Source organism: Atractosteus spatula, chromosome 7 (genome assembly GCF_055471065.1).
Source record: "Atractosteus spatula isolate fAtrSpa1 chromosome 7, fAtrSpa1.hap1, whole genome shotgun sequence".
NCBI classification, from domain to species: Eukaryota; Metazoa; Chordata; class Actinopteri; order Semionotiformes; family Lepisosteidae; genus Atractosteus; species Atractosteus spatula.
The window spans coordinates 38,755,899-38,779,877 of NC_142712.1; the positions used below are offsets into that span (position 1 = coordinate 38,755,899).

At 40.4% G+C, this 23,979-nt stretch overlaps 1 protein-coding gene across 1 annotated transcript in view; it reads left to right on the forward strand.

The window, feature by feature from the left end:
• The window catches only part of cpne5b (copine 5b), a 129,145-nt gene that overhangs the window by 65,820 nt on the left and 39,346 nt on the right, over positions 1 to 23,979 (forward strand). Inside the window, exons 9-12 of the mRNA XM_088921952.1 lie at positions 13,439 to 13,542; positions 15,934 to 16,038; positions 19,714 to 19,755; positions 20,784 to 20,859. Of these exons, the coding sequence (XP_088778078.1) occupies positions 13,439 to 13,542; positions 15,934 to 16,038; positions 19,714 to 19,755; positions 20,784 to 20,859 (327 nt within the window). The remainder of the gene's footprint in view (positions 1 to 13,438; positions 13,543 to 15,933; positions 16,039 to 19,713; positions 19,756 to 20,783; positions 20,860 to 23,979) is intronic.

Here is a 23,979-nt window from a genome sequence, read left to right on the forward strand (position 1 = left end):
TCATGCCCTCCTAATAATCCCCATCTATGAATTATCTTCACCACTCTATTCTCCTCCCCACTGAGAGCTGATGTGTGGTGAGTATACTGGTGCACTATGGCTGATGTTGCATCATGCAGGTGGGGCTACACCTTGGTGGTGGTGGAGGGGAGTCAGTAGGATAAGACAAAATCTCCAGCCTTGATGTTATTTGGATTGCTGAGTGCTTTGTCAAGGATATCAAATGGCATTTACCAGGTTCTTTTGTTTTTAGGTGTTTTTTAGATTTATTTAATGACTTATTATCTCATATAATATACAGAATAAATAAAACATTTGTGATACCACCCCTTCCTACACACAAAAAATGGTTTAAGACAGGATGCACAGCAAACATAAAAATACAGAAAGTCTGGGGAAATGCTTTTCAGCTTTTCCTTTCAATTATTTTGAAAACGTCATATAAAATCAACAGACATGCAGCAGTGAGTGATAGGAAAGCCTGGGAATGGGAATAATTACTTTAGGAATTGATTGTGCTTTTCAAATAAGGAATGGTTCACAACCACTGGGGACCACTTCACCCACCACTGAAGTGCAGCCCCATCTGGGTGACGCACTGCAGGTCAGGTGGAGAAATTGTGTCACCTGTTGAGCTAAGGAAAAACTTGAGGGAAGTGACCTTGTACAGTACCAGCCCAGAGTGGAATTTAACCAAGACACTTGGGTCAAGATGCCTAGTCTTAGGAACATTGCCTGGGATTTTGAGGGCTAGATCAGGCACAAATCCAAAAAAGACCTTTGATTTACCATGTCATCCAAAGGACTGCTCATCTGCAGAATGTTCCCCTTAACTGGAAGATTTGCAGCCTTTCCAAAAGTTTTGGAGGATGTGGATCAACGTAGAGCCATGCAAGGAGCACAACGGGTGCGGGACATCATGTACTAGGAGAGTCATGCTGTAGCGCTCTAATTATACTTTTAAATTCTTGTGCACACTGATCAATAGGAGACATAATACTTTGCTTCATTTCTGTTTGACCATCCTTTGCACACAAAGGGATCCAGAACCTTTAATCTGCGCATCGTAGCGTATTGAGCAGGGATTCAAAGCATCAATCGCATAGTAAACTGTTTCCCAGCTGCCTTTGTCCTCTGTCTCTGAGTCTCGGGTCTAATTGCACAGACGCCTACTCTTCCTTGATGTGTGACCATTAATCTTTCCATTCTCCCCCCACATTAAAGTGGCAGGTGTGAGCTTTTCCGTGCTGAGAGAGACCTCCCTGAGCGCAGATTTCATTATCTAATTTAGTCTCAGGAGTTTTTTTTTTACTTTAGTTTCCTAGTTTGATTTACCTTAGACACTGGATCCCTTCCCCCCACCCCAGCACAGACTTTCTATTTCTCCAATGTGAATAATAAAATCATCCCTAATGGGCTCTCCATTCGTTTTATAGTTGCTGAAGTGCCTTTACATACTTGCGATAAGGGTATCATGCCTGGTGTTTAAAGTGAAGTATTAAGCTTCACAAGATGGAAACTGTGTTTATTAAAAAAGTCTTATATCTGCTTCTGGATGCTGCATCTTGTCATGTGCTAATGTCTGTTAACTGGATATTATGTATCATTACATAAACAATATGTTCTTACATGCTAAAAATTGTCTGATGTTTATAGATGGTGGTAATTGTACCCTTGTTCTTTGCATATTTTTTATTTGTGGATATTGCATTGGATTCCTAATGTAAAACATAAATATTTGGGAGATAAGCACACTAAAGCTTAAGATGAGAAACTCTATCAGAAAAAAAGATATGAGGTTCATTTCAGCAAAGATTTCTCTGACACATTTGAAAGCTATTGCACTTACAGAGATGATGACACATCTGGGTTTTGAACAGTTTCCAAAAAACACATTAAACTACAGATCCCTTTAAAAGGCAGCTGCCAATAGTTTCATGTGAAGAATGTAGAGAGGCTGAGACAAGGGACAGTGTGGTAGGATGCTACGCAGGTGCTTGTTATAACCTCTGTTTCCTTAAAGATTTGGTTGTCAGTCTTCTTGGATTTAGAAACTGAAAATTATCTGGAGCACTCCAGCTTTGTGTTCAACTGGTATTTCCTGCCTGCTGCAGGCATTGACAATTAGATTTTGGATACAGTGAAAATTAAACTTATGTTAAAAAATTTAAAAATGAGGAAAAAGGGTGGAATCAGCTCTTCCCTAGGAAACACGTACTTGTCTGCATGACCATGCATGTGCTCTGTTTGTATCTACTCAGTTTTGTGCTTGATGTTGTGAAAAACATGTGATCTTTGTCCTATCATAATACAACATTGCTTTCAATGTGCTTTGGTTTGTTCTCAGTAGGCACTAAGAAAAGGACACAGTCTAAAGGGCATGACACATATTGACTCTAGCTTTGCAAAAGCATTAGGTGAAAGCAGACAATTTCATGTACAAGTGGCTGAGGATTCTTTAGCTTTAATATTGCACATAAAGATTCTGAACTAGCTCAGAAAATCCGGCATCCTCAATCAGAAGGTCTTCTTAGAAGATCAAAGTGCTTCCCTTGGTTCTATTATCTTGGCTTGTCTGAAGTACTGACTGATGGTAACACTGAAGCTCAGTACCTCCTGTCACAGGCAATCAAGGCTTCTTGGCGGTGAGCTTTCCATCCTCTGAGCTAATGATCGTCTAGGAGAGCCCTTTCCCTCTTTTGCTGTGTCTGCGGAATTCGAACTTGTTTCTTTTTTGTAAACCAATTTTTTAAATTTTCTCAAGCACAACAACACAGAGTTAAACAATAAACAAATAACCATTCCTAGCTCTCCTCATGAGCCCCTTGAATGTGATCAGCTACAGTTGAGTTCCCAATCAATACAGCCTTTGACTACATCAGTATATTTTGGTAATTATGGGTACATTCGGGTACATTTAGATTAATTCAGGAACATTTGGGTGCATTTGGATACTTTTGGGACATTCGGGAACATGCGGGTACATTGTGGTATATTTGGGTAAATTTGAATACATTAGGGTACTTATGGATACCTTCAGGTACTGTACATTAGGTACATTGGAATATTTGGGTACATTCAGGCTCATTGGGTACATTTTGGATACATTGGGTACGTTTGGGAACATTTGGGAAAATACTGGTATATTTGGGTACATTCGGGTAAACTGGGTGTATTCGGGTATATTTGGGTACATTTGGATACCTATGAGTACTTATGGATATATTCCGGTACATTCAGGAATATTAGGTACATTAGGTACATTTGGGTACACTCGGGTACATTCGAGTACATTGGGTACATTTGGGTCCATTGGGCATATTCGAGTACTTTTCAGTAGATTTGGGTACTTTTTTGACATTACGGTCCATTTGGGTACATCTGGTAGATCTCGGTACTTTTGAGTACATTTGTGTTCATTTGTGTTCATTTGTGTACATTTGTGTATATTTGGGTAAATTTGGGTGCTTATGGGAACATTCGGATACATTGGGTACATTGGGTACCTTCGGGTAAATTTGGTACATATGGGTACTTTAGGGTACATTTGGTTACTGTACATCTCAGTACATTTGGGTACTTTTTTGACATTCTGGTCCATTTGGGTACATCTGTGTACTGTACATCTCGGGACTTTTGGGTACATTGGATACATAATTTGCTAAAAACAGTAATGTCCATTTCTACATGCATGTTCAGATTTATTCATACCTTGGCAATATGTATTTTATGAACCTTACTTTGACTTTGCTAATTTATGAAAGATGCTTTTGCACTCATGTGATCTGCTGTTTTTAGTTCATACAATAAATATTCTGTTAGACATTATGGTAACCAATCAAAGCATTCATTTATATGCTCTTTTAGCATTGTGTTATTGTTATCCTGTTGTAAAGTCCAGTTGTGGCCAGTTTTTGAGTTTCCTGACTGTATATTCAGTTCTAACTACTGTAGGACACCAGGACCACAAGATGAACACCAGAACTAAAACGGAACAAGTCCATTTGTGTTTACTGCCAGAGTTTTACCAGATTCCCACTTCTTGCCCTTTGGTTTATGTTATTCTCCCACTTTTCTAACCACATGTTTAAACAAGACATACCTGTATCATACATTATCTTACTACTGGCAGAAGCCATCTCATTATCTTGATGATGGACGCCACAGTCGAAGCTGGAATGTCCTTCAAATTGTTTTAAAGCAATCAGGAGTGATGTTGGAGGGCTAATAATGTGATATTTTATTGAGACTTTGACTTTCCCTGTGATGTATTCAGCCTCTTTAAATACCCAGATGGTTACTTCCAGAATCTTCTGTAAGTCTTGTAAGCCATTGTGAAACTACCAGACATAAAAACATTACTGGGTTACATCTACAGCTTGTATTTTAAATACTTTTATAGGGATATATTTTTATCACATTTTAATTCCTAAGATGACAAATCCTGTTGTTCAGCTGAAGTTACTGTATCTGCAGGTGTATCTGTGAAGTTATCTGCCCTATTCCAACCACTCTATTGTGAAATATGTTAATCAAGAACTAGTCACTATTCGATCTGTTTGCATGCATATTGAATTGAGATAAACAGATAACAACACTAGTTTCACAGTGGCTCCTTTGTGATTTTCAAAGAGAAGCTTTAAAAGGGAGCAGTTCGCCTCCCACAGCCTAATACATTGAACGCCATCTGCTGTGGTGTGAGACAGCGGGTCAGTAAAGGGAGGTTGTGGATGGTTTGAGCTGGACTGCTATTGCACTGGGCTCATCCGATAGAGGCCAGAGCCCAGGCGATTGGCAGCTGTACTTTAATGGGGACGGATTGTTTTTGTGAGGGAACCTGAGCCCGCTGCTTCAGGGGTTTCCTGGTACACTTTTCCAAAGCACAGGATTATCCTCCTGCAAGTGTCCTCAAGCCAGTTAGTGCTACATTCTCTTTACACATCAAATTGCTTTGTAACTCTCGATGCATAAATAAGATATTACTGGATGCAGACATTATTGTGCACGCATTGTCAGTCCTCATTAGTGGCTGTTTCAGTATCAATTGTTGTTAATGGTACCTGTAGTTGTATTTATTTTTCTCCATGTGGCTTCTTTACTAAAGGTCTCACAGATGTTTTTAAAACATTGTCAGGTTGTTATAATAACAGAGTAGATTTGTTCTGAAGACACTGTTTTTGTCTTTTTTTTATAATCAGATCTATTAGGAATTTAAAACACTGGATTTCTAATGGCCATGTCACAGAGATGCTCTTCTCATGTATTAATATCTAATGCTCTCTGTGCTCATGTGGAATAGTCATTATCCACATCTCATCCCCGCCATCTTCTGGAATAAATGAAGTCCCTGGTGCACACTGCCACCTCCATACTGCCGTGCGGTCGAGATTTCTCTTTCGTATCTGTAACACTTTTAAGCACTGGCTGATGCATTGCAGAATAATGCGTTATTTATGTTTATCAGAAGGCATTTGTGTCAGGCTGATCCACTGAGATTACAGAACGCAGCAGTAAAAGGATATCGAGGAATTATTTGCAGTGCAAGAGGATTGGAATTGCTCACAAGGCAGGAAAGAGGTGCACGCTTCCAAGAGAGGGTTTTATCGACATGGAGTGAGATCAATATGAGGCATCAGGCTTAGCCTACTGGTCTGTCTACCACTTGCCCTCTGTTAGAGATAAGCAAAATTTGCAGAGATGTTTTACACAGATTGCAGAGATGTTTTTAACATTGAGTTCTCCATGTTTCCAGGGTTTCCTAAAAAACAGCCCTGCCTAAATGAGAACTTCAAAAATGGCTGAGTTTTGTACCTTAGAGGGAACAGGGCCATGACATGTTGACAGCAAAACGTTCCAGCGGTGATTCCTCTATGCGTGGTCTCAGATCTTATTTAACTTGACAGCATGCTTTTCTTAAACACAACGACGCAAATGTGTGCTGTGTGAACACAGTATGGTACGCCACCAGGAAATCAGCCCACTGTGGGGGTTGTCAGAGTGCCCAAGGCAAAGTACAAAAAGCTTTGAGAATGCTGTCTGTTATGGGCAAAGTTGTTTGGAGTGCGTTGCTGGCCCTCTGTATACTGGAGCCCGTTGCTCTTAGAGGGAAGCAAGCACTGTAATTACAGTGAGAAGCAGGGGCTGTCAGCGTGCAATGATGAGGCAGCAGCCCCCTCAGTGACTTACTCAAGGCTATTAAAACTCCATTAGCATGTTCATAACAGTTTTGAGTCACCCTGATTTAACAGCCATGCTTAAGAGATGTCAGGGAAAAATCGTTACACAGGTCGCACAGTTCACCTGCCTGGCAACTGAAGAGATAATAAAACACAGCAATATGGACAAGGTCCTTTCAAACTCTTGGCTTTCCTCCTCCTCCTCTACTTCCCCTTACCTCCGTCCTCTTTTTCCTGTCTTCTCCTTGTTGTCGAAGAGAAGTAGACAGTGTGTCATCAGCTACGTTCCACTTTACCTTATGGAATGAAACTTGCAGGAGAGAGCTGCCAAATCAGTCAGTGTTGGAGGGCCCCTCACCGTGGGAGTGCTGCTGGGCTCAGTTAACTCACTGGGCACTAGCGGGCTGACAGGGGTCTGTACCTGAGCTCTGGCAGGTCTGCTCTGAGTCATGGGGCCACTTCCTCTCTCACGCTGCCGGAATCACACTTTCCTGTGGGATTTCTCTTGTTTGGTGCCACCAGAGCCTCTCCTAAAATGAAAGAAAGACCCACAAGTCTTCTTTCTAGCTGTTTCAGTGATGATCAGTAAGAAACTGTTGGAAAGTGTTTGAGTATGTACTGTAGCTGCATCAGGATGCGCAGGCTGCAAATGAACAGGCACAGGTTCATTCCAAGCTAAAAGGTAAAGAAATCATTAGTAATCTTTATTATGTATTTACCTTTCAGCACGGAATGAACCTGTTACTTTGCAGTGCTGTAAAATCTCAGTCAGTGTGGCTACACTTCACCTTCGAGATGTCAGTGCTCACTCTCTGCTTTGTTAGCAGCAGATTAATGGGGCACTGGATAGCCATGGGCACCCCCACTGGCATGGCATACCAATGCTTAGCAATATAGTGCTACGAGGAGGCAACTGTCGGGGTTCTGGCCAAGATCCATGAAAGCAGATTTGAAAACCTTTAACCAAAGATATACTGTCAGCTACTTGCCCACACCCATATCTTCCAGACACACCTGTAGTTAGCCATGCCACCGGAGAGCATAAGAGTTTGTGTGGTGTAGAGAGAGGGTGCCAAGAATAGCCATGAACCAATTTCTCATCTCTGACTCCAGCCATCTCTCCATTGGGCACAGTACCTGTACATTCAAGACCGGGCCACTGTGAGGCCAAACTATTTAAACTCTTCAAATGGTGCCAGCCTAATGACCCATTAATGCAACTGTGGTCAAAATCAGGGTATGTTGCTCGTTGTTGATACGTGCTTCCTAGTGAATTTTGACAACAGGCTACCAGCTCTGCAACTGGCTGGGGATACTTTGCACAAGTGCAGAGAGAGATTGCAGCTAAAAAAAAAAACATTTCTCCCACCTGAGAGAAGATTTGTTTTTCTCTCCATTTTAGGATTGTAGTTTTGTAAATAAACTATTTTGTCTTGTTGTAGCCTGTCAGTGCTTCAGTTGTAAAAAGAGCTGTAAACCCTGCACTTTAAACCTGTAATTTAATAAAAATATTTATTTTGATTATCAGCAGATCTGTTTTTTTTTTCTGGTTGCCTAGCGCTGGTGTACCTTAATCTGACGCTGCAGCTGTTGTACTGTATGGCGGATGTTATAAAAAGACTTTATTGCAAACACTGTTGGACATTTCAGGGATCATTTCAACTATGAAACAGGGGCATCTCTCATGAAATTTCTTTGTGTCTTTTTAAATACTGTATGTTTTATCATTGGTAATGAAGAATAAAGTCTAAGCTTCCTGTGTCATGCATACCACTGAACTAAAACAGCTAGGACCTTCATACTGTATATAACAGACTTAGAAAGGGTAACAGATGACCAACAGGCAGGCAGACAGATACAGTGCCCTCGAAAAGCGTACCCCTCATCTCTGACTCCAGCCATCAGAGTTTTACAGACAGGATAGGACTTCTTAAAAATTCTTAAAAACTTCTTAAAAATTTCCAGAAATCCTTTCATGTAGTTATTTAATGTAATCTCAATAGCATTGCACAGACCAAAGACACATTTTTACTATGCAAGTCTATTATGATAACAGTATTACATTACTAAAAATGTTTAAGTGAGACACATTATCCAATTTGTAACTTATTCTGCTGTGTGATATTTTTTTACCAATTTCAACATTCTATATAGACAGATGGATATCTGTAGAACTATAAGTCTTATTAAAAGGATGTGAATTTTAACACTGTGAAATGCTAATTCTAATTTAATAACTGAGCTAATTAATATTCACATCCCTATAATTCATAACAACATCGTTTACATGAACGAAACTAACAGGTGTTCCCTGAAAGATATATACACTGTCTATACAGTATCTATCTGTTTCACTGGCGTATTTTTCACTGTCCATTTTACAAACTTAGGTTTCCAGTGTTTCAAGGAAAGGAGCAGTACAGTTTAATAAAACATTCAGGCAGGAGCAAACAAGCATCCCAATACAACTATAATTTTAAAATTGATTCCAGAAATATAGACTTTGTTTAAATTACCCAACTGCGTACAAGGCTTCTGCTAGTCTATTGATCATTTGCAACGCTCTAAACTCTAAACTCTAAACTTCCACTCTAAACCATTGACCAGTGGAAACGCTGACAGTTCAGCCTGATGCTGTTGCCTATTGATTAAAGAAATAACAAACACCAGTTACCACGAACCATGGTTTCATGGGAGATGTCTGTTTTTTTGGTCTGTGCAGATAAAAATGGGCCTATTGTACTAAGACATCCGGCACACTAATCAGGTGGAAATCCACCTACAAAAAAACAGACAGATGTTCCAATGACTGTGCCTCAGATTAAACCCTTTTCGCTATATGCTTCTCCCTGCCCTTTGACCCTGTAACAAGCAGACAGTGCCCTTAAGTCAAGCTCACTTTGAGATGGTGTGGTAAAGGGGCACTAAAAACTTTCAGTACCTCATGGGGCAGAATAGTGAAGCATGTTAGCAAAGTCATTACGTGATCAAAGTATCGTGAAAACTGATGATGGAAAACAATGGAAGTTTAAACGTTCGCCATGTGAAGATTTTTTTGCAGGAAGCATAAAATTGAACCAACACAGCGATTTCTCTATTTCTGGAAAGTACCCACAGCTTGGATTCTTCCTAACAGGGTGCAGTGGAGGATCCTGAATGGCTGAGCCAGGAAAGCTCAGGCTCGGTTCTGCGATCCAGGTGCCGTGATCTTAACCCTGTCTCATGGCCAGGATTCCCAAAGCTGCCACGCATCTTTGTGAACTGAGAGCTATCACTTCAGAATCCCGGTTGCCTCTAGCTAGGGGAGTGTCTCAACTTCTGCTGAAACAGCCTCTCCAGAGACTTGCCATGTTATCCGTAGGCTTGTAGAGGCATCTTTTAGAGAACTACAGCTCCTCTGCATGAAGTTTATTTCCTCTTGTTACTCATTCAGCCACCAGAGGTGGAAATAAAGCCCACAAATGAACCAGTTCACTGCGGCACCCCCTTCATTGTTTGGAAAACTGCTACTCGAGATACATCCTACAGAGGCAAAACTTATTGTTTACTTTACTTGTCGTTTCTCCTGCTTGAATGGTAATATTTGCTTGTGTGTCAGACTGCTCCGCGAGACAGCACGTATTTATGAGTAACACATAAAAATGGCCTTTTTTCGAAATGCACTCAGGCGCTACATAGAGAACATTACTTCAGATAACTGGTATTTTGAGGTATTAGAAATGTGGAAGAAAAAAAAAGCTAAATGAAAAGAGGACCTTCACAAGAGGAGTCCAAATCAGATGAGAGGAGCTCCGGGGGCACAGTCAAGGAAAACATCCTATGCTTGAGCTATCAAGGCATAATTAGCGTTTAAATGATTGACCTGCTGCTTTCCTCAGTTCTAAGCATGCAGTGCCCTGGGTTCAAGCAGTAGCAGTTAAAACTCTCTCATTGTCCAATCTGCAAGAGGCCTGTTTATTCCCCTAATTTTCGCCTGATGCCAGATTACACTAGTTCAAACAAGACGGAGGCAACCAGTGGCGCATTATGCCGTCGGAGTTATTAAACTGCAATATTCATGAAAATGAAGTTGTCGGGGATGTTTTTTTAAGATTAAATAAACATGGCAGGATCAATGGATTTCTTTTCTCTCTCTCCAGTCTTATTCGGGCATCCAATGGGTCAGGCCAGCAGCTTTTTTATTGCCTGCTTTAAAGCTTTTGTTTTTTCTTCTCCCAGCAGATACACAAGATATTTGCCAGCAGGATATATGGAGATGAGAGGCAATATCTGTCCCTCTTGGCTAAGCTGTCCTGAGCCAGGGCTGCTAAGAACACACATCCCCTCCTTCTCGATAAGCAGACAGAATGTCAGCCTGCTGAGCAACATGCTTAACTGCAGACGACCCCAAACAACTGGCTTCAAAAGCTCTGATTGGCATTTTTTTGCCTTTTTTGGCACGTGGGGAATGTGCACTTTTAAAGCAGGCTGAGGGTCGGTCCAGTCACGCTCAGCGTGTGGTTCCAACATATTCCAGCAAGAGCCAAATTATTTTGATCTTCAAGAAGCTGGTTGTAGGAAATTCCTGCAAAGGAGTGGACTGAAAGAGTCTCATGTAGCCCTCATAAAAACACTTTGTGCAGAAGCGTGAATTGGTCCAATTAAAGGCTGATGAATGTGAGTGAAAAGGAACTTGGCATTGATAGTGTGTTGGGAATCCTGGCTCAGGTCTTAGAGTAGCAGAACTGTAAAATAGCATTTCATTGCCAATGTGTTTAAGAGTCCCATTAACAACACAGTGTGCTCTGTTCCGCTTCTGTATTCCAATAGAGAGTCAAAAAGGACACTATCAAAGTGCTGGTTCAATATCAGGGGATTAGACAATGCCATTCCATTCATGTTTTTTATTTGAATACCAGTGGTTCATCAATCCCTTCAATCAAAAACTAATCATCAATATCTTACTGTATGTGGCTGCTTAATGAAGGGATGCTGTACTGTGAACTTCACTGTCCTGTTTGAATGACTTACAGTACCTGTCCCACCTAATTTTAGTTCTAGGTGATTCTTATGTCCCTGCATCCTTGCTTCATTGTTGAGATTGCAGTGGTACTTTAAATTAACTTTATTGACACCTTTTAGGAATTTAGAGTGTAAGAATCACCTCACCCACCACCCCCAATACATACACGGACATACCATTCATAAAGTCACCTTCCTTTCTAAAGAGATTCATCTCATCGAGCCTGTCTCTCTGTGTCCTTTCCCATTTAGGTAATTTTAGGTGTGTTTTAGATGTGTTGAACAACTGCATTTGTCATTAAAAGGGTGCTGTCTGTTTGAAAAACTTTGGTCTGTGTTAGACTGCATTTTGAACTGTGAATATCAGTTAATAAATAATTCTGACTGTAAAGTTAAGATATAATGTGAAAATCCAATCAGGCTGAATCTAAGTCCCATAGCCCTTAATAATGTAAGTAAATGCCAGTATATTCATACATACTGTATTATGGCAGTTAGCAAATGGTTAAAAAGGCTTTCAAATAAGTGTAGCCACTTCTGAGTACCAAAGCCAGCGACTTAAGTGAAGTCTAGAAATTTGCTGACTGTGGAGTAGGGTTCTCTCTAGGACAGAGCAGTGGAGCTCAGTGTTTGGTCTTACCCTATCACCACACAACTGTTCATCGCCAATCTCTTCTCAACATGTTGAATGTATTGATGGTGTCACACCAGACTCTGACAGCTTAATGGTACAGGATCTCCATTTTTACCAGAGTAAGGAGGAGTATAGTCCTGGTACCAATCTGTCCAGCATTGCTTATTGTACATAGTGCCTATTTAGTGTGAGCACCAGCTGCAAACACTTTACAAGGCATTCATGCAATAAAAGTAAATGAAGAAATGATATGATGCAAGGGGGCTTAGTAGTCCAGTGGTAAAGGTGAAAGAATTTTATCAGGAGGTTTTCAGTTTTATGCCTGGTTCTGCCACTGACTTAGCCTAAGCAATTTGCTTAACGTCTTTATGCACAGTGCTTTAAAAGTAAGATAGTTATTGTATTATATACAATTATAAAAAAAATGTAAGTACAACAGATAAAGCTGCATTAATCTTATCTTTTGGTATAAAATGTTTACATTATACTTTATAAATCACATACAATTAGTAACTTGTACAGTATATATAAAAATATCCACTTTAAGAACTTGTATGTCATTTGGGGTGCCTTGTAAGACTTCCTGGATTAGGGCTATCCAGTACCAGGACACTGCTGCATATAAAAATTTGAAATCATTCTTTGTCCTCAGAGCTCTCCCCTGACAGTCGACAGCACCAGACCAAAATGAATACCCCTGGAGCTCTGCGAATATTAAGTGCAGTATCAACCCCTCCATGTTAGCAGCTCTGTGAATATGAAGTGTGGTATGAACCCCATACCCTGTGAATAAACAAGAAAACTGAAGAGATCTTTCTTGAAGCTCTTATTAAAGTTCTAACAACCACAGTCACACAGATTCACGTTAAGGCTTTTAAGAGCCTCCTGCCCCCAATGGGCTGTGCTAGACATTCAGTGTTTGCAAAAACAATTGCTAGACTGGGACTCAAGCAAGTACAAGATAATTTAACCCAAGTATCAGGCAGAGGCGCTTGTTGTCGTTTATTACTCTGCAGTTTCTTTGTAAAGCATTTGTTTCTTGCACTTAACGTGCTGTGCGGGTGATTGTGAGGGTAATCTAGCACCAGATCGAAGGACATTTCCTAATGCTCCTGGTCTTGAAAGCAATGAAGGAATAATAGACTGCAGCTAGCAACTACAGTACCTTATAAATGTGCTGCAATTAATATACCTGTATTTGACGCATCCCAGAAGCAAGTCTAGGTCATAGGGATACACTGGAGAATAGAGGAGATCTGTATCTGTATCTGTATTTGATCTGTTTATTTGCAAAAGTAATTTTTAACATACTTTGATAAATTTTTTATGTTCCCTCACCTCATTTCTGCTAGACTTGGCTCCTTTCAACTGTGCAATTATGAAATAACATTGTGCAGAAGATGAAACAAAGATTTCTTTTTTAATATCATCATTCTCTGCACCGGGACTAAGAATTCCCAGGTCCATAACTGTACTCTTCCCTCAAGTGAGACTTATTTGAATTTTCCACTTTGTTTTTTTTATTTTAATATGCTCACAGTGTGTGGCAGGGGAAAATGCTGACTTTGCAACCAGACTAAGTGCTGTAATCCAAGGAGATTTTCTTAGACTTCTGTTTTGCCCACAGGATAGTGCCACTATGCAGTTCTGCGCCAACAAACTGGACAAGAAGGACTTCTTTGGCAAATCAGACCCTTTCATGGTGTTTTACAGAAGCAACGAAGATGGAACGTGAGTTTTTTCACTTGTCTTTGACAGGGAAAAGCATTGGCATCTTGGGGCTTCAGTACTTTGCTATACAGTAGTTGCAAAGATAAGAACTACCTGCCAGAACCTGTATCAGAACAGTTAGTGAAGGTATTTCCTGAGGCGTGAACTGCACATGAGAAGCTTCATGGTAAGAGTGGTCCTCTTTGTCTCTCAAATATACATGTAAAATACATTCATGAAATACAGCTTTCATTTGTGAGCCATGTCTTCACAAGGATTTACACACATGAAATTTTAACTTTGTAGTACAGTGGTCTGCCACCACTATTTCCAACATTGCACAATCTTGTGTTACTGTATAGAATTTACAGTAGGTTTGATTACACCTGCTGTGTTATAACATATAACAAAGTATGAAATCCTCATTCACAAGAATGCACAATTGGATAGTAATCTACTGCCCTTTTCTAATTGAAACTGAAATTGATGTCAGAAATGTCCTAAATATGGGCCATGTTTTACTGATCACACTTCCCACTACCACATGCTAATACTCCCAATTATATCCTCTGTTTAGTATGCGTGTTGCTCAATGTGTATTACACCATAGCAGGAAAAAATTAGTCACAAAAAATGTTTCTGGCCTGGAGGTGGTGATTTTTTTCACGTTTAACCTGAGGGTGTGAGAATAATGAGTGTCGTTAAACTCCACAGTCAGATTTGGGTGTGTCTCTTCTTCTGGTGATCAGAGTGGCATATGGTGGGAGAGAGGATAATAACCAAATGGGGATTTTATAGCTTTTATATCCATTTTATAGCTGTAGCAGAATTCCAGTGGTGTGTAGATCTGCACTGTATATTCTGTATGGAGAGCTAAGCTTCTCTCTGGTTTACCAGAGAATACAGAATACCATAAGCCCTTAAATGATATGTTTAAAAATATTAAACAAGTATATCTATTCCTTTATGGAAGTAAGAAGAGAAACAGCATACTGTGTGCATGATACAACACTTTAATGAGCTAATTTGGGACTACTATCTGTAATAGAACACATATGGCATCTTAATTATCTGGTGGTGAATTAAATGAGTGTATATTCATGCCCCTGGAAGTCAACGACATTAGGAATATATATCTGCAGGTTCAAAACCCTTCTGGAAACACAGTAATCTAGTCTGAATTCTTTTCACAATATGAAAGAGTGATACAAGTGCAAACTGTTGTTCTACTTTAACTGTCTTTTTATTGAGCATTGATTTGTTACCCCTGGATCAATAATTTGCACTAATGTCAGTACTTTTTTTCTTACAATCATATTGTTTATAGAATAAACTGATTTGATTGTTTATAGAATAAACTGTTTATAGATCTGTCCTCATGCACCACGCCTGTAAATTAAATGAACTGTACACAAAGTCATTCTGTGACACAATTTGTAGTGTTTCTCACATTCATCGTATCTCTCAGCTCTTGAAGAGGACTTCTTAGAAGTGCTGAGCTGCATGAGTACAAATTATTTGGAGTACCTTCCTTAGAAAGGCTATTCAGGGAAATATAAAAGGAAATTGATTTAATTAATATTTGTTGACGTCAGACGTCTAGAAGGAAACAGACCACAAAATCAGCAAAATAAACTTTTGGAAAGTAATCACATTAACCATTGATACCCCTCAATATCTTCTATCAAATAAGTACAAACTTAAAAACAGAACCTTATTTAGAGCAAGCACAGCTTCTTATGAAATTGTCTTCTTTCATCAAAAATGTAGACTTTAAAAATAAGACGTTCAAAACATACCCACTAAGAATGATTCCCCCTGGATAATGTGTTTGTTGTTGTAAATTTCGACACAGTAGTTTACCACTGTAATAGCTGACAATTGTGGTGTAAGCTTCCGAAATCTGAGTGACTGTCAATCAGAGCCTGGCTGTCTATGAGATGGGCTCCTTATGTGTCAGAGCAGAGGAATGAAGCTCCCAGCAGCCTGTATCTGGCTCAGGGTGCTAGAACAGATGTTTCAACATCTGGTACACTCCTATGTCACCTACACTGACATATTTTCTTCCTTCCCCCTGTTTTTCTCATGCAGTGTGTAAAGAGAGGTAACAGAGATTCCCTTGGCAACAAGATTTCAAGTTTTTTTTTCTCTTTTAAAAGCCAGACACAGCTAAGAAAAGAAAAATTTGTCCATATCAAAATGGCCTGATCTGAGGCCTGGCACTTCTGTTATTGAGAGTGAAATGAACACTGGGAGTGGGATATGGATGCATCCAATTTTATTTATTACCTTTCTTGAGCAGACTGCTTTGGACATGGTGACGATATCGGCATTAGACTGAGTAACTGGCAGCCATCTGGCCATGTGACTAAGATGGCACTCTGTCTGTTTCTCTCTGCTTGTGTCTGAAAGGTTTACAATCTGTCACAAAACGGAGGTGGTGAAAAACACACTGAATCCTGTTTGGCAGGCGTTCTCCATCCCTGTCCGAGCACTGTGCAATGGGGACTATGACAGGTAAGGTGCCACTTGTCCTTCAAGGCATTATGAGGCATTCCCTGAGGCCTGTGATGTTAAAATGTCTTGACACAACGACAGTGCAACAGCATCAGATCACCAAGCACAAAAGGGATGGGACACAAACACATGAATATCTGATAGCCTTGCCTTAGGAATCATGCAAAGGTCTCTGATTTCTACCAATGGTATGGTAGAACATACCAGTGGGGGAAGCTGGATCCACACACTGCTTTTATGGATTAGCTTTTAAATGTAGCCTAGCTATAAAAGAATGCATTGTGCCCTTGCTGTTATCAGTCAGCTGTTCTCCACACCAAGCCTCTAGTAAGGCATTGATGGCAAACAGATGTTTGAAGGCAGATACACTCCCTAATCTTAACAGATCATTGTTTCCGATTCACCTGTATCTGGATTAGCAAAGTGTCTGAGTGCTGAGTGATAAGTCGTGAGGTTTGGGTGAGTGGAGAAGGGGGGAGGAGAAGGAGAGAAATTCTGGACGGAAATCACAGGATGTGAGCTGGTGGGAGATTAGGTGGTCAACTTCTGAGAGTACCATGGTTTACAAAACACCAGATGAAAGAGATGATAGGAAAGAATAGTGAAGAAATAGAGAATCGGAGTGAAAGGAGGAGGCAAAAGGACCGTGCCAGTATCAGGCGAGGAAATGCTTTTACAGTATGTTAACGAAGAAACTCTTCTGCGAGCCAGCAGCTGCTGCGTGGTGGAGTTAGCCTCTCCCTCACAAATCAGAGGAAGTGAGGATCATCTCCCTGTCAGCTTCAATCACGACCACGAGGACAGGGGAAATGTCAGGGCGAATTTAATCCTTAGCGGTTTGTGCTTTAACCCTCCAGCTCTCTGGCTTTGTGAGGGTAATGCTTTGTGACAACTTCAGAGTCAAGACAACACCAGAGGACGCTCCAGACACCAGAGACCTGGTGTGTGAGAACGAGGGCCTTTACAGATCAAGCCCTGACCAGAGGGCAGGATTGTACAAGTAGTGCTTGCCTGTGTCCGATTCGAATTTCTGTGGAGCAGTGTCAATATAACACTTATAACAATATTGACCTCTGCAGTGACCCATGGCTCATACCAATGCTGATGGTATTGAGTGATATTTCCCAAAAGAATTGTCTGTGATCTGTGAACTATATGTACTAATGGGTATAATTAGTTTCAGGAAAAGAAAGGCTACTAATGAGAGGAATGCATTGGGCCCATGCAGCCTGTCTGTTTAGCTAATTGATCCAAGTACAGTACCACATCTGGTCATTTCCCAAAAGAAGCAAGGTATGGACTTTAACAACACTGGCAACTTGTTCTATGCTCCCACTTTCCTTTGTGTAAAGACATGCTTCCTATTCTTGTTTTTATCCAAGTCTCCTCTCCTCTTCAGACAAAAAACACAACCACCTCTGTGCCTGAGTGATGTACAGCTGCAGAGCTGTGCTGCCCTGACTGATAGCTAAATAGCAGTTGCTAAATCCAGCTCTTCCTGAGAGGGTGTTTGGAAGAACTTGCCAGGCCTGCCACTTCATTTGCTCACACAATGAAAATTATAGGTCAGGGGATCACCATAGTACCAATCAAGATTGTCGACATTTCTAATCCTGATTAGAAAGAAAATAGGACCCCCAGGAACTTTGTATCAGAACCCATTTATGTATTTAACTCTTAGTCTCCCACCTGAGGCACAGATTCTCATCCTCACTCCTTCTCCAACTCCACACTGCTTCTCCTTCGACAGTGGCTGGGTTTGGTCTCCTTGGTTACGGAGGCCCTGGACTTGTTTGTGTAACCCCTTGTTTATCGAGTTAAGGGACACCTCGTCGTCATCTGCAGGCTGTGCTCCTCCTGCTTGTGTCCTTTTGCTTATATTCCTTCAATACTATTCATGAATCTAAAATAGCTCATCCAGGTGGATGCTGCACACTGGTGGGGGTGGAGGGGATCCCCATTACTTGTAAAGCGCTTTGAGTGGAGTGTCCAGAAAAGCGCTATATAAGTGTAAGCAATTATTATTATTATTATTATTATTATTATTATTATTATTATTATTATTATCATAAAATAATGCTTTTGAACTGTTTTTCCCCTGACAAAGTGAGACTAGAATGCATCTCCAATAACTTATTTTTCTCTTTGGGCAACTGCTCCCTCTGTTGTAAATGCATTGAAAGGAAAGTTTATCTACAGGCAAAATATCCTGTTTATTTTGTAATGTGGTGGTGATTTTATCATGGTTTTTACTTTTATGTATACTTTCCCATTTTTATGATGATAAATATTTTTTATTGGCAGTTTTGCTCATTCCTAGAGCTTAGTCATCAGCATTGCAGCCAAGGTGGCCTCCCGTATACACTCCTGTTGGCAATAATTATTTTACTCACTTTACGTTTCTCAGTCCTTTTAAGAGAAGTCATTCCCCACGGTGCACCTGTCTTTCTATTGTGGTCCGCTTCTGGCATTACAGTTTACATTAAAGTGCTTCCAAGGATTTCTTTTAATTTATCTTTCCACTTTCATGTGTCCCTTTAAAAAGGTGCTATTTCTGCGGACCATAGGCACAGACACAGGGGGTTAGGATAGAAGAACCACAAAAAAAATGTCATATTTCCATCTTAATCTTCACTCGGCTACAGAAACAGATGTTAATTAGAGGAGCTGCTGGCTGTGTTTGATCACAGGGCAGTGTGGGGAATTCAGTGCCATGCAGCGCACTCTTACTCCAAACACGTCTGCTGCTGCCAGTTCCCTGAGGCCCGGTGCCCCTGCTGTGTGTGGGGGTGAGTGTGGCACCATGCCTGCGTCTATTTTTAATACACGGCTCGGAGAGATGAGATGAGCGACAGGAGTGCCAGGGCACATTTTTGATCTCTCCTCCTCGGTGCCAACCACAAGATCTCCACTTCCTCAGACTACATGCTGAAGCTGTGCCCCTCAGAGCTGACGCTGGGAATGACTCTCAAGAAATATAACAGCACCTACGCAAACAAACCTCTAAAAGAGTGGGATAATCCAGTTTTCCATAAAAATGTAATATAAAAAATCTTCTGTCTCATAAAATAGGTGCTATACCGTGCACCTGGGCAACTTACCAGATACAGGTGTGTTTCTGTCAGCTCCATTTTGTGCCTGGTGTTTTACCCCCATTATATTATCACCGCATCTAACCACTCTGAGATTTGAGCCTTTTTTCAGTGCTTTTGTAAAAAATATGTAATTTGTAATATTGCATATACATATTTAATATACATCTAATTTTATAAATACATAACATAATTTATAATTTTGTCATACTGTGGATAACATTTAACTTCTCAGGAAGTAAAAAAAGTAACTTGAGAGGATTAAAAATATAATTGTTTTGATTTTTAATTTACTTCTTGAATGGGAAATTGAAAAGCAATCTAACAGATTTTATTTTTTATTCTTCTCCAGTTCCAGCTTTTTTTGAAATACTGTTGAGTTCCTGTGATGGCAGGGATCACATTTAGCTTTGAAACTGATCAAACGCTTATTCTAGCTTTTTAACAGTACACAGATAACGTTCTTTTTCATGTATATTAATGTGGATTGGTTTTTATGTCTTGTGATTTCCTGAAGTCCTACAGTATATTACATTTTGCAAAGTGATGATAACAGTATAGAGATCTGTTAACGTTTTTTCAGAACAATCAAGGTGGAGGTGTACGACTGGGACAGGGATGGCAGGTGAGTCAGGGGTGTGTGCAGTATGTGTGATTTTTGGGCAGGAGTTCAGATGTGGAATGATGACAGAAATTACTAGGGAATGGGTATCTTCCATTGTAATTTTTCTAGCATAAGCATAATTATGTCTGTATTTATTTGTATGCATTTAATACAGTTATCTGTATGGGTGGGCTTTAGGAACAGGTTACAAACTGTGGGATCTTGTTTGTAGTAATTGTGAAAACCCATATGCACATGGGATAGCATGCAAACTCCACACAGACAGTATCCCAATCTGGAATCAAACCCTGGACACTGCAGTACTACCCATGGAAGAGGCCCAAACTTTTAGGAAAGCTGCACAAATGCATTCTAATATTACCATGAAAATGTCTCACTAGGCATGTTCTCAAATGGCTGATCTGTTTCAAATCAACTGACATAGCTCAGACACAATTGAGAATATTAACAGTCTGTCATTAATGGAGGTCATAAAGGAACACTGTGGGCATAGTTAATATGCATGACATCCTCTGTTCTGTAACACGCATAGCCAACCTAATGGACACTATCAATTACACTCAGGTCCTCGCAGTTAGCACGTGATTTATACGCACTAATGAGAATGATAAAGCATTGAGAATTTTCAATCTAGCTCACAGTAAGCTTCTTTATTATTGTCTCTACTCAACATCTTAAGATTTATAGTATTAAAGCAGTGGTATAGTAAGACGTGTTTAGGTGGCTAAGGTATAGGACTAATTTATTGGAGGGTCCTAGTTAAAACCATTATGTGTCATTCTAAACAATTTACTGAATCTTCCTGTTCTCCATTCTTCAAAAGAGACATACTCCTATTCTACATGCTGTAAGGTACACTGCTTCAAGGCATCTGCTGAATGACTATATACAGTATAGTATAGTTACATCAGGCTTTCTCTCAGTACGTTCATCCTTGTTCAGTGTCACAGTGATGAGTTTTCTCATAGTAACACAATCTGATGAGGTTGTAGCTGATCTGATCTTTGTTTTGCTTGTTTCCCATGCAGCCACGACTTCATTGGGGAATTCACCACCAGCTACCGAGAACTGGCCCGAGGACAGAGCCAGTTCAATGTCTATGAGGTGAGTGTCTCACTCCACATGCTGCTTGGGCAGCTTCAGCAAGGGCCCTAACTCTGGGGGCTAATCAGTTGTGATCAGTTAAGCTGGATATTTGTTCAATTAAGGAATTAAGAGTTTCTTGTGAAAAAAAAATCAGATGACCCTTCAGCCTTCGAAAAGCACGATTTAGGCTAGATCAAATTACTTGCTTATTGATCGGTAACTTACATTTACACCCAATGGTTATACAGTAATAAGACAGGGAGGAATGAAACACACAGAATGGAGGATAAAGTACAGGAAGCCAGCTTTGAGCTGGCACGAACAGCGGTCATCACCTGCACTGAGCCCGTCATTAAGTAAGGAACTAATAGAAGATTATTTTAAAACTTTTAGCGGGATTAAATATTATTACATATTTTTGTATCGTACCCAGGAGGACTCTCCGGTTATTATAGGCTTTCTGCTGTGAGAACTCAGCTTAGCATTTGGTTTGACTTGCTTATTAAAAACCTGCCATGTTGAATTAGGCAGAGAATTAGTCAGCTTGTTATTATTGGATCAGCACGTCAAGAGGAGTAGCGGACATAAGGGAGTGGGCAATGGGAAATATCCTTTTATTTTTGTTGACTGCAGGAAGCTGGGCTCGTTTCTAAGCTTTGAATATGTGTGTTTTTAGATCATCAGAGTGCGGGGAGTAGGAGGGAAGGCTGGGGGGGAGTAACCTGCTTCAGCACCACCCTATTATCTTCACAGGAGATCTGCAGAAAAAAGAGCTTGTGTCTAGGCCAGGACTGGAAAAAAAAAACAATTTAAAAATGCTAATGAGCAAAAATTATCAGGGGGCTCTACCAGAGGTAAAAGAACACTCAACTATGCAATTAAACCCAATATGCTTGGTGGTTTTAAGTAGGAACATAAGAATGTAACAAATGAAAGGAGCCTGTTCAGCCCATCTAGCCTGTTTGGAAATTAGAAGTTGATTAATCCAAAGATAATAATAATAATAATTGCTTACATTTGTATAGCGCTTTTCTGGACACTCCACTCAAAGCGCTTTACAGGTAATGGGGACTCCCCTCCACCACCACCAATGTGCAGCAACCGCCTGGATGATGCGACGGCAGCCATAGTGCGCCAGAACGCTCACTATCCCCACTATCAGTGGGGAGAGGAGCAGAGTAATGAAGCCAATTCATAGATGGGGATTATTAAGAGGCCATGATTGGTAAGGGCCAATGGGAAATTTGGCCAGGATGCAGGAGTTACACCCCTACTCTTTTCGAGAAACGCCCTAGGATTTTTAATAACCACAGAGAGTCAGGACCTAGGTTTTACATCTCATTCGAAACACGGCGCCTGTTTACAGTATAGTGTCCCTGTCACTATACTGGGGCATTAGGACCCACATGGACCACAGAGTGAGCGCCCCCTGCTGGCCCCACTAACACCTCTTCCAGCAACAACCTTAGTTTTTCCCAGGAGTTCTCCCATCCAGGTACTGACCAGGCTCACACCTGCTTAGCTTCAGTGGGTTGCCAGTTGTGAGTTGCAGAGTGATATGACTGCTGATCTCATCCAGTTGTTTCCAATTGAAACCAGAGTATTGGCTTTAGCTACATGCCTGGGCAGCCTTTTCCACTCCCTCAACCCTTTGCATACAGAGATGTCTCAGGGTCTTGGTGTTAATGCACCTCCACATAGTTTCCATGTGTGTCTGCTATTCATGTTACTTTATTGATTTTGAAGAAGGCTGACTCTGTCGATGCCTTTGAGGATTTGGAATACTTGTATCAGGTGCCTTTTGTAGACCTCTCTGTTCAAGACTAAAAAGGTTCCATTACTTCAGTCCATCAGTGTCAGGCATTCCCTTGAGCCCCAAAATAAAGAGCGATAGTGAGTTGTTAAAAGGTCAGTTGTGAGAGTGAAGCTTCTTAAAGCAATCAGCTCCATTTTCAGGTCTGTTAGTCTGTCAGTTTAGGACATCCCATTAAACCCAGGAATGTACTGTTTCTCTTCTCTGGACTGATTCTAGAACAGCAAAATCTTTTCTGTAAGATAGTGACCAAAATTGTACTAAATGTGTTCTTACTAGCGCATTGAACAATTTTAACATAACATCGCTGATTAAGTAGCACAGTGTTTACATCAGGTGTCTAGCTGGGTAATGAATGGACTCTGATGGATTGAACTGCCTATCACCAATCTTAGATCTTGTGTTTCCCTTTTGCAGTTCTTTTTATTAGCTTTGTAGTTTAGCTTTGCAGGCACATCAGTGAATATGACGGAATCTGATGTTTGCACTTTATGAATCATCATAAAATAAGAACACTTCAATGCATATTATGGGGCTGTAGACCTTCAGTAAGTTGACCCAGATATAAAGCACACCAGGTCCTCGATTAAAAAACAGGATGGAGAGTCACCAGGCAGTGACCTGGGCTCTAAGTGGTTCTCTAAGGAGACAGATCACATCTAGTGCTCATAGCTGTCCAGAGTGCTCCTGGAAAAAGTCATTCTAAGGCAAACATTCAGTTGCTGATTTTCAAAACTCCCAAGCTCCTGTTGTAAAACAACAGGAATTGACAGCAGTTTACATAGATATTTTTGTGAAGGAGAAGGCTAAACTATAGCAGGGTGGGTGAGTGTGTAGTTATTTGTATGTCACGAGACTAGGGAGGTTTTTCCAGCAACACTTTTACTTGAATGCGGTTAAAATAAACACTTCACAATGTCATATGCTGTAACAACATGCATTATCCTTTATACACTTTTGTGCTAATAACATTACAGACCTGCAATTATTGTAATGGATCATTGTGAGACGTAGTTTCAGCCAAAAGCTAAGAGCAGAACTCCACTTAGGGAGGAGTCGGGTGGAAACGATGCAAGAACTGGAGAGCTGTTAAGAACATTGTGCTCAGTAACAGCTGATACCTGGTATGTTCATGTGAGATTTTAGTTTGTAAAAGGTTTTCATGCATGTTATTATCTTGTTATTTAAGTGTACTGTATATAAACAGTATACCTATTAAACCTTATACCCATTCCAGTCAAGATCATACTTAAAAACTGGCAAAAGGGAGGACAGTGTATTAAAGGGGTAGTATTAAGAGAGATAACTGTGAAATTGGTCAAGAA